Source organism: Cyprinodon variegatus, unplaced genomic scaffold (genome assembly GCF_000732505.1).
Source record: "Cyprinodon variegatus isolate N-32 unplaced genomic scaffold, C_variegatus-1.0 Scaffold87, whole genome shotgun sequence".
NCBI classification, from domain to species: Eukaryota; Metazoa; Chordata; class Actinopteri; order Cyprinodontiformes; family Cyprinodontidae; genus Cyprinodon; species Cyprinodon variegatus.
Window position 1 is genome coordinate 117,903 of NW_015150540.1, and position 13,455 is coordinate 131,357.

Here is a 13,455-nt window from a genome sequence, read left to right on the forward strand (position 1 = left end):
GAAGTATTACTTTAGTAATACTTCAAGTACACTAAAAGTACATTGTTCAGTATACTTTCGAAACTTATACTTATACGTACTTAAGTATTCTTAATAGAATATACTTCAAGTATACTGCTTTTTGCTAAGGGATATTTTGCCACAGTCTTTGCTAACAAATAGGTGAATATATTCAAACATCGTGCTTTCTAGATAAAAGGTATAGTAGATAAAAAATTTTCAGGTTTCAGTTTTGGGTGAACATCTTTTCCATTGTCACTACTTACATACCTTTATCAGTAATCATTCTGCATAAAATTGATATTTACAAGCAATAATATCTACATAAATTGATTATTTAATAACTTTTTATTAAAATAGTTATTTATTTCACTGAAGACTCCTAGATTACTTTTCTCTTTACCCCATAAAAAACAAAATTTATTTCTGCTTGAAATCTGTAATTATCATCTTTAATGTTAGTATATTGATGTGCATAATTAACCATAGTGTTATTGTTGTCAAGTAATTGTTAATATATGAAAAGGGGTGGCCATGATTGGCTAAGGGTGGCCCCTGGCCCCCCATCTAGCTCCGCCCCTGATTACAGGTCATGTGAGTCAGGCCTGTACAGGTGAATCTCATCTGACAAAACCTATAAATATAAAACTTTTGAAAATCAATCTTTTAAATGTTTTAATCATCAAGTTTATCAGTTAAAGAATGACGTTTGGTTTAAAATAGAAATATACAGATCAGACTCAGACCTATAGAGAAATTTGGTTTAAAACAAAGATATGCAGATTACATGGCTACACAGTTGTATTTGCACCCTGGTTACTATTTTTGATCATTTGGGGTCTATAAGGTATTAGACCACATTCGCGGTTTTAAACTTGGATATAAAAGGATGAGAAACAAACGGCTGATCAGTAAAATAATCAGTTCTTCCGCATTGGAACTACTGGATATTTACTTTAGTTTCCTAAATAAAATGTCGCCCTCTGGTGGTTACATTCAACAAGCTTTTGAGTTCAACAGATAATTGCGTCTGCAAATGGAAAAATACATAAATAAATACATATGATAATCCATATGAATACATTTAAATACATATGATAAATGATAAAATTGTCCTGGTGTTCAATACCAAATGTAAGCAAATACCAAAAGTTGTGATTTAACTAGTACACTTAGATCATTTTAGGTTGTGTTGTCAAATCTAACCATATTATTTCCCATTTAACATCTATTTTTTTGACGGAAATTTGATCCCATTCCATTGTAATACCGACGAACAAAAAAAAGGGAAAAGCCTTGATTAATAATTATTTTAAAAAAAAAATCTTTCTTTAGAAATCTGTCAAACCTTCTTGTGTTTTTTTCTATGCAGAATTTATTTGTTAAACTGGAATAAATTTTATCCTTCTGTTGTATTGCTGTGAAAGCATTCTATCGCAGGCTAAACTTTAATTTGTAATATGCTTAGAGGGCTATGGATTTTTAACCACATTGGAGGGGCACAATAATTATGAAAGTATTTGCAAGCAGTTGTCAAAAACAATTAATTTTTTATAGGAAAAAAATTATTTCTATCTTGTGATTTTAACCATTGTTTCTGTCTATTTTTGTGATAACCTGCAGTCAAAATGGAAAATGGTTCTCATTTTCTAGAATTTTTCATATCTTCAGAAGTATAATACCTGCATATTTTTACTACTTAAAGTTAACTAGCTATACTATACATGTTATCTTCAGCAGCTATAATATTTTATCTATCTTTGCTGAAGTGAAAGTGAATGTCATAATTTCAGTCATGGAACACATTATTAGACCTTGTCTTTTTCCATTTTTTGTGCATGGTTCACTCCAGGCAATATATATTTTGAACATGAAATTGAAGAAATTAAGGTGGTCTAGTAAGGTGTTTTTCATGTATGAATTTTAATTAAATCTTTCTTAAGTCATCAAATCAACCTGCCCTAACAGTGCCACAGCAACTTAATTTATTTCCTTCAGAAAGAGTGTCTGATACCAAAATAGACAGGCACAAAAATATAAGATAGATACAAAAAAGCAACAAACAAACAAGGACAACCCTATCATTGAAGGCATGTTTTTTTTTTTTTTTTCATATAAATCACTTGGGATTTTCTTGCACCTTTATAAAAAAAAAACATGTCTTACACATGGCTGCCTTCATAGTATCATTTTAATCATTTTCTCTTTCAGCTCCTTCTACATTTATTATTCATTAGTAAACTGTTTTGCACAGGATCAAGCTTCATATATCAACAGTTTTAAGATACATCTAAATTATTGCAACTAAAACTGAGAAATCAAAAAGTAGAGCTTTATTTATATTATTTAATTTAAAGGATTTAAGAACATTGAGGTTTTTTTTTCGATAAACAGTAGATTGTATGAGTGAGATGTTTTTTGTGAGAGTTGACATTTAACCAGCGAACAGTAATTGTAGCACAACTGATGTGTAACTTTCCATAGTTACACATTATTATATGAGAGTTCAAAGGCGTAATTTGTGTCGCTGATAAATATTTGAAGCACAGGTGGGAAATGTAACTTTTAAATAGCTGCTTTTCAGATTTCTGACCACTAATAAAGCTTCTATTACACGATCCAGCCATATTGGATGGACTCATAAATTTTGGTTTGTTGCATGACTAAGAGGAGGGGGAAGCACAGAGCGAGCAGAACATCACCCTGCCTTACCGAGGATCTACATTTTGTCGATCAATCAATTTAATTCAGTGACCTGTGAAAAATTTCCTGCTGCTTTAAATTGATTTCAAATGTCAGACAGCTCATAGAAAAAGGCTTATGATCATTTAAGCCTGCCCTGAACCTCTGATAAAGTCATTACTTTGGTTTATTAGAATCTCTCTCTGCTTTGTATGCAATAAGATTTAGGCGAAGACAAGTTACATGACCTGAGAATTTAACAAAGTGGCAGCATAAAAATAGAAGTGATTGGTCTGCACTGTTTGTATGCCACCTGCTGCCCTCCAATGTTGTTGACGTGACAGTCTACCATCTTGCTTTAATAACATTTATAAACTCTGGAAAATTGGTTAATCAAACCAAAGAGCTGCTAAAAAAAGAACTGGTGCCTTGGAACACAGACCAGCGAAATGTCTTTTTATTAAGCCCGTAATTCACCAGATTCTCCCTGCTGATTTACAGCATCGACAATGGATGGGACTCTGCTACTCTGCCTACTGCTGATGGCTGTTTCAATAAAAAAAGGCGTGCACGTCTCAAAGTGGACTCCAACTTGAAGTACATAAAACAGCTGGGGCCGCTGAGCTTTTAGAAGTCTTCACCACAGGACCTTCGTGCAAATCAGAACTACTCCTCACAACAGCATCTGACAGTGATGAAGCGGAGCCATCTCTTCTCCTGGGCCATTGTGCTTGTTGCCTCTGGCCGCCTGCTGGCCCATCCCATCACAGAATCTGCTGAAATACCTTATTCAGTACCAGGTAAGAAGAAGAGAATATTATCTCTATTAGAGTTTTTACGAAAAATAATCCATCAATTAGGATATCGGTAATTAGTCCTTTCAGTCATACAATTTAATTTCTAAAGATTAATGATAGCACAGTCTTAACCTGGGGCCATAGAGTAATTACCTGAGTGCTGCAATGCTCAGCAGTGATTTTTCTGCTAAAGTTCATACAGAGGTTCTACTAGCTGGTGATAAATGTGGGTCTTTCTACTAATGTAGTTAAATGTCTGTTGGTTAGAGGTCAATGTACAGTAATAGTTTGTGAAAATTATATTTTTTAATATATTTAAGCCTCTTTTTTGATGTTTCCTTTAATTATTATTAAATAATACATATTTTTTTGGCTTCTGCATCAGTGGAGGATCGAGTTATCGGCACGTTGGATGACGACTCTCTTCCTGAGCAAACGTATTCCAGTTTTTTATCCGGGGAACTTACCAGAGATGGTAAGGAGTGCTTTTAAAACTTGTATTAGAGATGCAGAAATGTGAAAATCTAAATATTTCCTTTAAAGAAAAATATGTCTGGCAAGATAATGTTGCAGAGGCAAATTACAAGGCTTTGGATAACTTGAGTAGTTTTAAATCAGTTACGATTCTATTCCTCAGGTATCAGGACGAGTCTGCTGCCAAGAGGTCTCAAAAGAGAGGTGCGTAATTTTAAACATTTATTCCAAAAATACTAAAAAATTATCAGCTAAATTGCATTTTGCTCTGATTTTTTTTTTTTTTTTGGCAGACCAACAAAAAGTGCAATAATATAAGGTGAAAGGAAAATGATACACGATACATAGAAATATTGGGTCAACCCAACATTTGTAGATTTCCCTTCTTCCCTGTGCCAAATTTCAGAGTTACTCAGTTAGAATAGACGCATGGATTTGGCCAGTCAAACAAAGGACTACACTTTGATCCTTAAAAAAAACATTCTCTAATCATGGTGCTCCACCACCATCACTCCTCGTTGGGATCATGCGTTAGATTAGAAAAACATTGTACATTTTGTCAATTGAAAACATACCTTTCAAGTTTAAATTTGACTAAAACTTATGTTGAAACTAACATAGAAGGAATCTACTAAAGGCAATTGTTTTGGTTAAGTATTAGAGGGGCATGAATGCAAATACGAGCCACGCGTTTTGGAAATGTTATTCTAGCAAAACATTTTTAAAGCACTTATCCTTTTCTGTGCCCATTACTAGTCTGCATCATTATGTCTTTATCTATCACATGAAATCTCTGTATAATATATGGACATTCCTGATGGATAAGTGATAAATATTAGGTATAAATACAACCCACTATGTCGTAACTGTAAATGAAAACTGTGATACATCCATATATTAGGCATGGTACTATTGGTATATAACCATTATTTTCTTGCTTTCAGGTCTTACTGGACAAACAAAGTCTTTTGAAACCTTACAGCCATCTGCTGAGCATCCGGAAGCAGCTCAGGAAGAGAAATGGAAATTCTGAGTGTTTCTGGAAGTACTGTGTCTAGAAGCTAACATATAGCACCATGCATGCATTACAGTTGACTTTCAGCTATCACACTTACACTTTAATTTAGCCAATCTAAGCTTTTCAATTAATTTACTGGAGGATTTACTTCTAAACTTTTAAACTGTACATATTAAAACATAATTTTAGATGCAAAAATCAAATGTTATAAAGAATAAAAAAAAAAAGTAAACATGACTGTTTGTTGTTGTGTAACACTTTGGGAAAATGACAATAAAAGTGAAGGACGAAGCAAAAACGGATAGGAAAATAGGATCTCAAGTTTTCTTCATTTTTTCCTTTTTTTATTATTTTACAGCAGAAAGAATATAAAGCATTCAGAAAACATCTTCCATATTTTAAGGGCAATTCAAAATGTTTTGCATGGCTTCAGCAGCAGAAATCTCATTTTTTTTAAACATATCCATTGAGTCAGTGACGCTTGTACATGCACAATTACAAAAATAAAACTTACAAACAAGAAAAGGGGAGAAAAAGGAGGAAAGCGTAACACATTAGGAGAACTGAGAGCAGATGGACATTTTTTAAGGGTGGGGAGCAGAGAAAACTTGGATCACATAACAGGGAAAGACAGAGAGAAAGACAGCTATAGAGGAGAGGAAAAGAGATCTAACACTAGTTCACATGCAAAGTGTCGAGGACCCAAGACTTTCTATCAAAGCAGGGCCTTTTTTTCTTCTCTTCAGTTTGAAATTGATGAAAACGTGCAATTCCGTAAAGGGTGCCATATAATTGCTGTCAATAAACTACTGAATGCTTGTCTTGCAATACTGGCATTTGCATAAAGAGTAAGTTAACAACACGTGTCCCCGTCATTTTAAACTTTGCTAGGCCTGTAGGGCTCCACAAATTAGTTTCTTTATTGCTCCATTTCTACACGTGGATCATTCTGCAAAAGTGGTTTCTGTTCTGTTGCCCCAATGTGCCTACCTTTCTGTGGTTTGGGTGCTTTGGAAAAAAAGAAGAGGAGGAAAGGCAGATTCTCAGGTCAATTCGCAGAACATCTTAAAACTGATAAATGTTAAACAAGTGTGCCTATTGTCTCACTGAGAAATGGCAGTAAAAACAAGATTTATAGTTGCAGTTGTCATTGTATGACTTTAATTATTTAATACCCTCTAGATTTTGCGCTTATATAAATGAAAGACATAAAGAAGAGTGCATCTTTTTAAGAAAACAAATCATTCAATTCAAAGAGCCGCATACGAATAGACTCTATTTCAGGTTTCCACCTATTTAAGGTCACTGAGAGGAAATTCATTTGATTAATTCACTTTCAGGATTTTTTTTAAGGAAATCATTATTTCCATTTACTTTATTTAGTTTTTTTCAGCTTCTTCTGATGTAAAACATATGTCCTGCTATGTTTCCTCCTCCCCATTTTGGCACCCTGAGTAAAATACAAAAGGGAGGTTAACCAACACTAAATGCTTACGTTTCCATTTATCCTAAAAGTGAATTTGGTGGTACACTGACTCAGTAAAAATGAAGAATAAAAAGCAAAGGAAACATTTAAGAAACTTGTTGTGAAATATAACTGTGTCCTCATGCTCACAAAAACATCAGTAGCTACAGAGTACTGATCATTGCCTTAATTTGCAGGTTCCCCCCTCCTTCAGTCACAGTCTCCCTTCTGTGATGCTCTAAACCAGCTGCTAACTGTTTTGCAAACATCATGTCTCCAACAAGTCTATCTGACCATCAGTCCAAAAAAAATAAGCATGCTATAGTTACAGCTCTGTCACCCAGTTAACTAGTTTACCATGCAAACATTAAAAATCCATCTCCCACTTTGTCCCCAAACATAGCATTGGCTATGCATTCTAACCACAAGCTAGATGATGAGCGCAAGGCAGCAAACCCTGATCATGGTGAAGCTAAAAAAGTCAAGCTGTTACAGTAGAAAATGGAAGAAGCAGGGAAAATGAAAATAAAGAAATAGCATGGACAGGCTGGAGAGCTCTAATTCTAATGTGCAGGGGAGTGAGTGTAAAGGTACAATGTTGGTGATCGTGTCACATACTCCCTCAGGTACACTGAATGCATTCTGCAACTGGTGTTAAGAGGACATGAATAGGCACTTTCTACATAAACACTGCAAATAAGGTAAACGCACCAGGTGACTTGGAAAATAAAAATACAACATCCAGTCCATCCAGGACATAAAATCAAAGATATCTAGCTATCTACCTATCCTAAAAAAATAAATAAAAAATAAATACATACTTAAATAAATATATAAATAAATGAAAATCAGGTTTTCTGTGGCACTTGGCTGAATTTTCACATGTTTGGATACAGAGTACACTTTCTGGCAGAACTATTTCATGAAATAAGAATTAGACAGCAGCCAATAGGCACCCAAAAGTTCCTTTTTTTCTAAGCACCCCATGTTGTTTTGATATTGTCCAGTGTAAGATACACAACTGCTATAATTTACACACAATATTTTACAGTCATTTTAGCTTATTGACTTTTCATGGACATGTATGGGATCTTCCAGTGCTGCCCTAGTATTAAATGAGCACCTTCAACAGTTTATTTTGCAGGTGTGCATTCAGAAAAACACATTCATGTACCATTCACCACCGGTCATTCAACTCTAGTGTTTTTGTTGTGTCTTTTTTAATATATATATATATTTTTTTTATACAGTGGATCATACATTTTACAAACCAGTTAAAATGTCAGGGTGGAGTGACGTGAAAGATTTTGACCATGCTATATAATTTCTAATCTTTTCCCACCTCTAACGTGACTCATATCCAGTAACATTCAACTGAAAAACAACAAAATCTGACATCATGAGTAAAACAAGATCTAACACCTGGGTCTGGATCCTTGTAACCTTGAAATAACATACGCCATGGGTTCTAGGTAATCGAATTAACCTAAAGTAAAGGACTTCTGTAACATTTTGGCTACCTTTGTCTTTTAGCAAAGGCCACGATTTGCAGAAAGGTAAAACAAAACAAAAAAATATTGAGATGTTCCCGTTGAAATTATCCCATTGTATAAATTTATCAAGTAGGGTAATATTAAAAATAATTCGTAGCATCTTACAGTGTTTTAAGTGTAGGCTGCCCATGCAATGCCAAGCTTGTTAGCAATGTTATACTGCAGCAATATTAGGGCGCTTTTAGCTATAGGTTTGGGATTTTCTGGATGTTATCTGCATCTTTAGCCCAAGCATGCATGGATTCTCTCCTGATACTCCAAATTCCTCCCACAAACTGTTAGGTTAGTTGATTACTCTTTATTTTGAATATCAGATAGATCATATTACAGCGGATCAGCTTTTTGCATGTTTTACTGGTTGCCTGATGATTTATTACTTCCAGTTATAAGAAGCATGTTATTAAAACTTAGAAGATTACTTTTCACCTAATCTGTCACTGGTATGAATAATTTGAGCACAGCTGAGTATAAAAAATGGCACTATGAGGGCAGTGATCAAAAAGGGAGGAACTGTCATTTCACTCTGATAGGTTTTTTCAAGGCTTCAAATAATCATGGGCCTCCAAGAGACCTACAGGAATATTGAATAAACTTATGGAATTTCAAACAGGAACCTGCTGACTTCTACATGCATAAAAGCTTAAATAGACCTTGAATCGATTCTCTTTATTTTTGGACTAAGGATTGTTAAACAATCTTTTCTTTCAAATAAAGCAGTCAGTCCTGGTTAAAATCTTCTTAAAACCCTCTGTAAGAATATTAGTACCGTATAATGAGAAGAACAAAAAGAATTTCTTTACCTGATTTACAAATTGTATGAGTTGCACAAAAACAACCTTACACATCACTGAAAGTACAGTACTGTAAAAAGACTGGATGCCTTTTCTTAAGATTTCCTAGATGGAGCTCTGGCCTGAATCTGAAAGAATGGGCAAATATGAACTCAAATTGACTTTTGATTCTGTTTCAGCATTCAATTCGGCACAATGTGCATAATATTGAACATTGGAAATTATATTCATCATGGTCCCAATTTATTTTTAACATCACAGAGACCAAAATCACACTGCAGAATACCAGATATGATTTTGCCAAACATTACTGGAAAAAAAATAAATAAAATCTTTTACACACATGCTATGCATCATGTCAATCCTAATAAATACTGCCATAATTTTATGAATGTCAATCTATGAGTTTTGAATCAAGGCTTGGTGCACCAGCTTGCACAGCTGAGATGATGAATTCTATCTGGTTGAGTGATAGGGAGCAATACCGCCGGGATTGGTTTTTGGGATCAAAATAAACAAGGCTTCCATTTACAATCTTTAAGTTCGAACACGATACCGCAATAATCATCACATTCTTTTTTTAACTGATGAAAATGAAGTACATACGTATTTGATATGGTATATTAGGAGATGAACAAATGCTCTACATATACAGATGGCAGAAAAGCATTAAACTTACTAAACTAAAAGGCCCTCCGTTTGAAAATGAGTCCCTTTGCAAGTTCTTGTTTCTTCAATCCTCAGCCAGTTGTGATATTATGGTTTTCATTCCTTAGAGTGTATTTCACTGTATGATTATCTGTTCTGCAAAAATGAACTTAAATAAATTCTTAAGCTTCATAGCAATCGTAAACCTTGGCACCGTTGGCAAAAGTTTCTTGGGAGCCTAAACTTAACAGATTATGAAAAAAAAATGAAAGTAACTATAGTGGGTTTAAGATAACTTTTAAAGACCTCTCCTAACACTAAATACATTATTTTTTTTTTACTTTTTCATATGCAATAATATCATGCTTTAGCAAAATGTTTGTCTCCGGAACAATCAAAATAAATTAAAATACTCTAATAGTGAAATAGTTTTTAATTTTACAGAGCATAGCCACTACTGCTTTAGTTTCCTCCCCCCTTTTAGCTCTGTTCATAATTTTCATGCACTTAGCTCATCTTTATCCCAGATATTTACACTATATACAAACAATAGAACCATACTTCTTCAGCATTCAAACAAAACTATACAAATATTCTGTTTTTGTCTTGTACCTGTTTTTGACCCATTTTTAATGAATAAAATAATATATTTCTAAAATACAATCCCTGTAAGGGAACATGTTTATTTTTTCCCCTACATACTTGCAGCCTTCTTTTATATACAGAAAATCACTCAATTGTCAAAAAATATGGATTTGTCAAACCCCTATTTTGGGACAAACTTAGGGACCCCACAGGGAATCTCTAAGATGTCAAGGCAATGTATGTGATCTTCCCCTCTAAAGCCTGCAGAGGCTCCGGAGTTCAACTTAAAAGAACAATGATAACCTGCATGGCCAAACGGGTTACAACACAGAATAAGGAGGTGCTTTCCTCATGTAGAGAGACAAACATGAAACAAACAAGTTACCTGGGAGAACATAGAGATTAATTGCAGAAATAAGAATGGCTCTTATGAGGGTAGAAAAAAAAGGATAAACAGAAGAAAGACCAAAAGACTAGACTATAATCACACAAGCAAAGACTTTTTTTGTCTAGAAGTCATGCATTATTTTCTTGGTAGGTTTTAACAACATATAGCCTGAAGATACAGCTCACCAATACATTAGACATGATGGAAGGAATACATTGGACAATATGAAACAAATTCAAGTAATAAAGGGACTATATATATACAATAAAGCATAGTATCTTTTTAAAAGAAAATGTTTTTAATCCCCAATCATCTTCAGTATGAATGTTTAAACCCCACTACATTCAATTGTAGCTCCACCCGGATGGGCAGACTGGACGGGTAGAGTAAAGCAGGACTGGAAAGAACGCTAAGCTATAACGGATATTGTTAAATTGCCAGCAGTGGGTTAAAATAGACATGTCAGTATGGTAAAAAAATCTGTCTTTGAGTGATGTGTGGCCATAAAAAAACTAAAAAAATAAGATGAAATACAGTAAGAGCCCAGAGTGTTTCTGCATGGTCTCCTTGTCCTTAAAGATTTGCTGCAACAGCCCTAACTTTCATCTTTTGAGGTCCTCTTGTTTGACCGACCACCTGTCCTCCGTCATCTCTCATCGCTGTCCAAAACTTCTTCCTAGCTTAAAAAAAAACAAAACAAAACACAGAAAACCAGTCCATGGAAAAGTGCAAAAAATGCCATGAAGCCAATGTTCTGCACCCGTTGCCCCTGTTCTTTCAGTTTATAATTCTGCAGAAGTCCCCAAGTCAGTGGAAAGAATACACATGTTGAAAAAGAAAAATTGCTGTTGTACAATGTAATAGTAGTCGAACCTGTAACACTGCTTTAGTAGTAATAATAACAGCAGTGCTTGAACTGATGTTTTTCTTTTTTTTTTCCTTTTCTTGTTCTGTTCTCTTGTAAAATGTCTCAGGTACAAACAAAAAAGAAAAGAGGAGGCAGGGGGAGTGATGTCACATCGCAAGGGAGCTCTTCTGAGGCGTCTCATGTTCCCTGGCCTTTTTCAATTCTTTCACCCTGGAACACAGAGAGGGATTATGATAAATTAATGTAAGAGGTAAATAGAGAGAAAATAATCAGTAGACATCCATAGATAAGTCAAACACCTGACTTGTAACTGAAAAAAACAGAAGCTCAGGTCATCAGGAGATACTTTCTTTCAGGGGAAAGAAAACCAGCAAACCCTTAAAAAGTAAAGATCATTGCTAAACTAACGTTTGAACTAAAACATAACCTAGAACGTAAGCTATGTCTTTAAACGTCAGTTGACCACTCTTCTTCTTGCAATCATTCTTGTTATTTTGTAAATGCAGCCTATTGCTATAATTATTTTAAAGAAAAAAACAAACATATTCTATACCTCTTTTAATTCTTTCTTAAATTGTAAAGTTTCACGTTTATAACTGGGATCTAATGTGACAGAAAACACAAGAAGCGTCTCTAAACAGCAGCATTTGTACAACTGGATTTGAACTGGATTTAGATATTATGCTGAAAGTGTTACTGTAGTTTTATTCAAACCATTACAATTCAGCTGTGTTATGTTGGGTCACTGCTCTCCTGGAAGGGGTAAAACCCTAGAATCAAATGTTTTTAAGCTACTAACAACTTTTCTTCAGGGATTTCAGTGTATTTAACTCTACCTGTCTTCCCCATCACTCTCAAGCGTCTCTATTGTTTTCATTGTTCTTTATCATGCTTTTTGTTTACTATTATTCAAAACAAAAATTACCTCTGAGACCTTCACAGAGTGTCTGTATTTATAGTAATTAAATGACACACTAGCAGACTATCTAAAAAAAGAAAGGTTTTCACTTAGGCGACAGACAATTGCACTGGTTTTTAATTAGCTGTACCAGAGTAAAGGGGCATGAATGTAAATGCATACAATAATCATTTGTGGGGGTTTTTTTGTGTGTGAGAAATGTGAACCATTTATCACTGTCTTTAAGCCACTACTTTATGTTAGTCCATTAAAAAAGTCTAAAAAGATACAGACTGTTACAAAAAAAAAACTAAAGGGATATGAAGAAAGTTTTCTGAGTGCACAAGCAAAACACATTCAACCTAAGATAAATAACAAATGCACCTGTACCTCTCAATAAAAGCTAATAGAGTCTACCCTGCTTTATTATTCTTAACAAAAGATAAATGCAACAACACACTGAAGAAATGTGAGCTCGCACACCAACAGAAAATGGGATTATGTTTGTGAGATCATTGAAACATGTGACGTTTATTCTCCAACCCCTTTTATTATACTTTATAAAGAGTACCTTATAATGGAGCTGTCTTAATTTTGATAAATTTCAATGAACTGCTTGACAGAAAGCAGAAATTGAAGGGGTAACAGTTCCCCTCGCAGTCAGTCGAGTGGCTTCAAACAGAGCATACAGTCAGTCAGTCAGCCAGCCAGCCAGAGAGAGGACTACTAGAGAAACAGCAGGTTCATAGCATGCCTAAAAGTAGAAATGCAAGACCTATAGTTGTCACCACTTGACATGCAGAAGGATAAAACAGATTTAAGAAAAGGCTTCCTATAACGTAAAACTTGCAATTTGCAAAAACACAGAAAGCTAAATTAAAAAAGAAAAGAAAACAAACAAATAAGAAAGTGCAAATTTTTGAGGAGAGAAAGACAGAAAAAAAGAGCATAAGGCAAGTCTCTGGTAGGTGTTGCAGTGACATTGTCATTCATAAGCATTTTGTTAGTTAGGGAAGGCTCTGATCTATGTCTGAGCCTCTCAGTCCACCTGTGGCTCCAGTCGGCAGCCTTCATGCAAGCAAGCATCAAGCAAAAGTGATGGGAAATGGAAAAGACTGGGAGGGAGAGAAGAGACCATAAGAGAGGATAAAAAGGGTAGACTTCCCAAGAAAAAACTTCAGAGGGAGATAAGAGTTTTATTAAAGAGCGAGAGTAAAACATAACAGATGTTTAGGAAGAAAAGGTTTTACAGAATAAACAGGTGAGAGATAGATAGAGAGAGACAGAG

General features: G+C 34.6%; 2 protein-coding genes across 6 annotated transcripts in view; one reads left to right on the top strand and one right to left on the bottom strand.

The window, feature by feature from the left end:
* Positions 1-3,376: 3,376 nt before the first annotated feature.
* Positions 3,377-5,011, top strand: LOC107083914 (urotensin-2-like). Its single transcript, XM_015373467.1, has 4 exons — positions 3,377-3,479; positions 3,856-3,954; positions 4,117-4,157; positions 4,898-5,011. Exons 1-4 carry the CDS (start codon positions 3,377-3,379, stop codon positions 5,009-5,011), a joined length of 357 nt encoding a protein of 118 aa, XP_015228953.1.
* Positions 5,012-5,317: 306 nt separating this feature from the next.
* The window catches only part of LOC107083923 (calmodulin-binding transcription activator 1-like), a 401,719-nt gene continuing 393,581 nt past the window's right edge, over positions 5,318-13,455 (bottom strand). For all 5 annotated transcript variants that reach the window (XM_015373494.1, XM_015373495.1, XM_015373493.1 and 2 more), the window contains one exon: positions 5,318-11,479. In XM_015373494.1, the coding sequence (XP_015228980.1) occupies positions 11,447-11,479 (33 nt within the window). In that variant the 3' untranslated portion in view covers positions 5,318-11,446. The remainder of the gene's footprint in view (positions 11,480-13,455) is intronic.

Coding starts and splice junctions, on each gene's coding strand:
- LOC107083914 (XM_015373467.1), top strand. CDS start 3,377: ATGAAGCGGAGCCATCTCTTCTCCTGGGCCATTGTGCTTGTTGCCTCT. Junction 3,480..3,855: donor TGAAATACCTTATTCAGTAC/CAGGTAAGAAGA, acceptor TTTTTTTGGCTT/CTGCATCAGTGGAGGATCGA. Junction 4,158..4,897: donor CAAGAGGTCTCAAAAGAGAG/GTGCGTAATTTT, acceptor TCTTGCTTTCAG/GTCTTACTGGACAAACAAAG.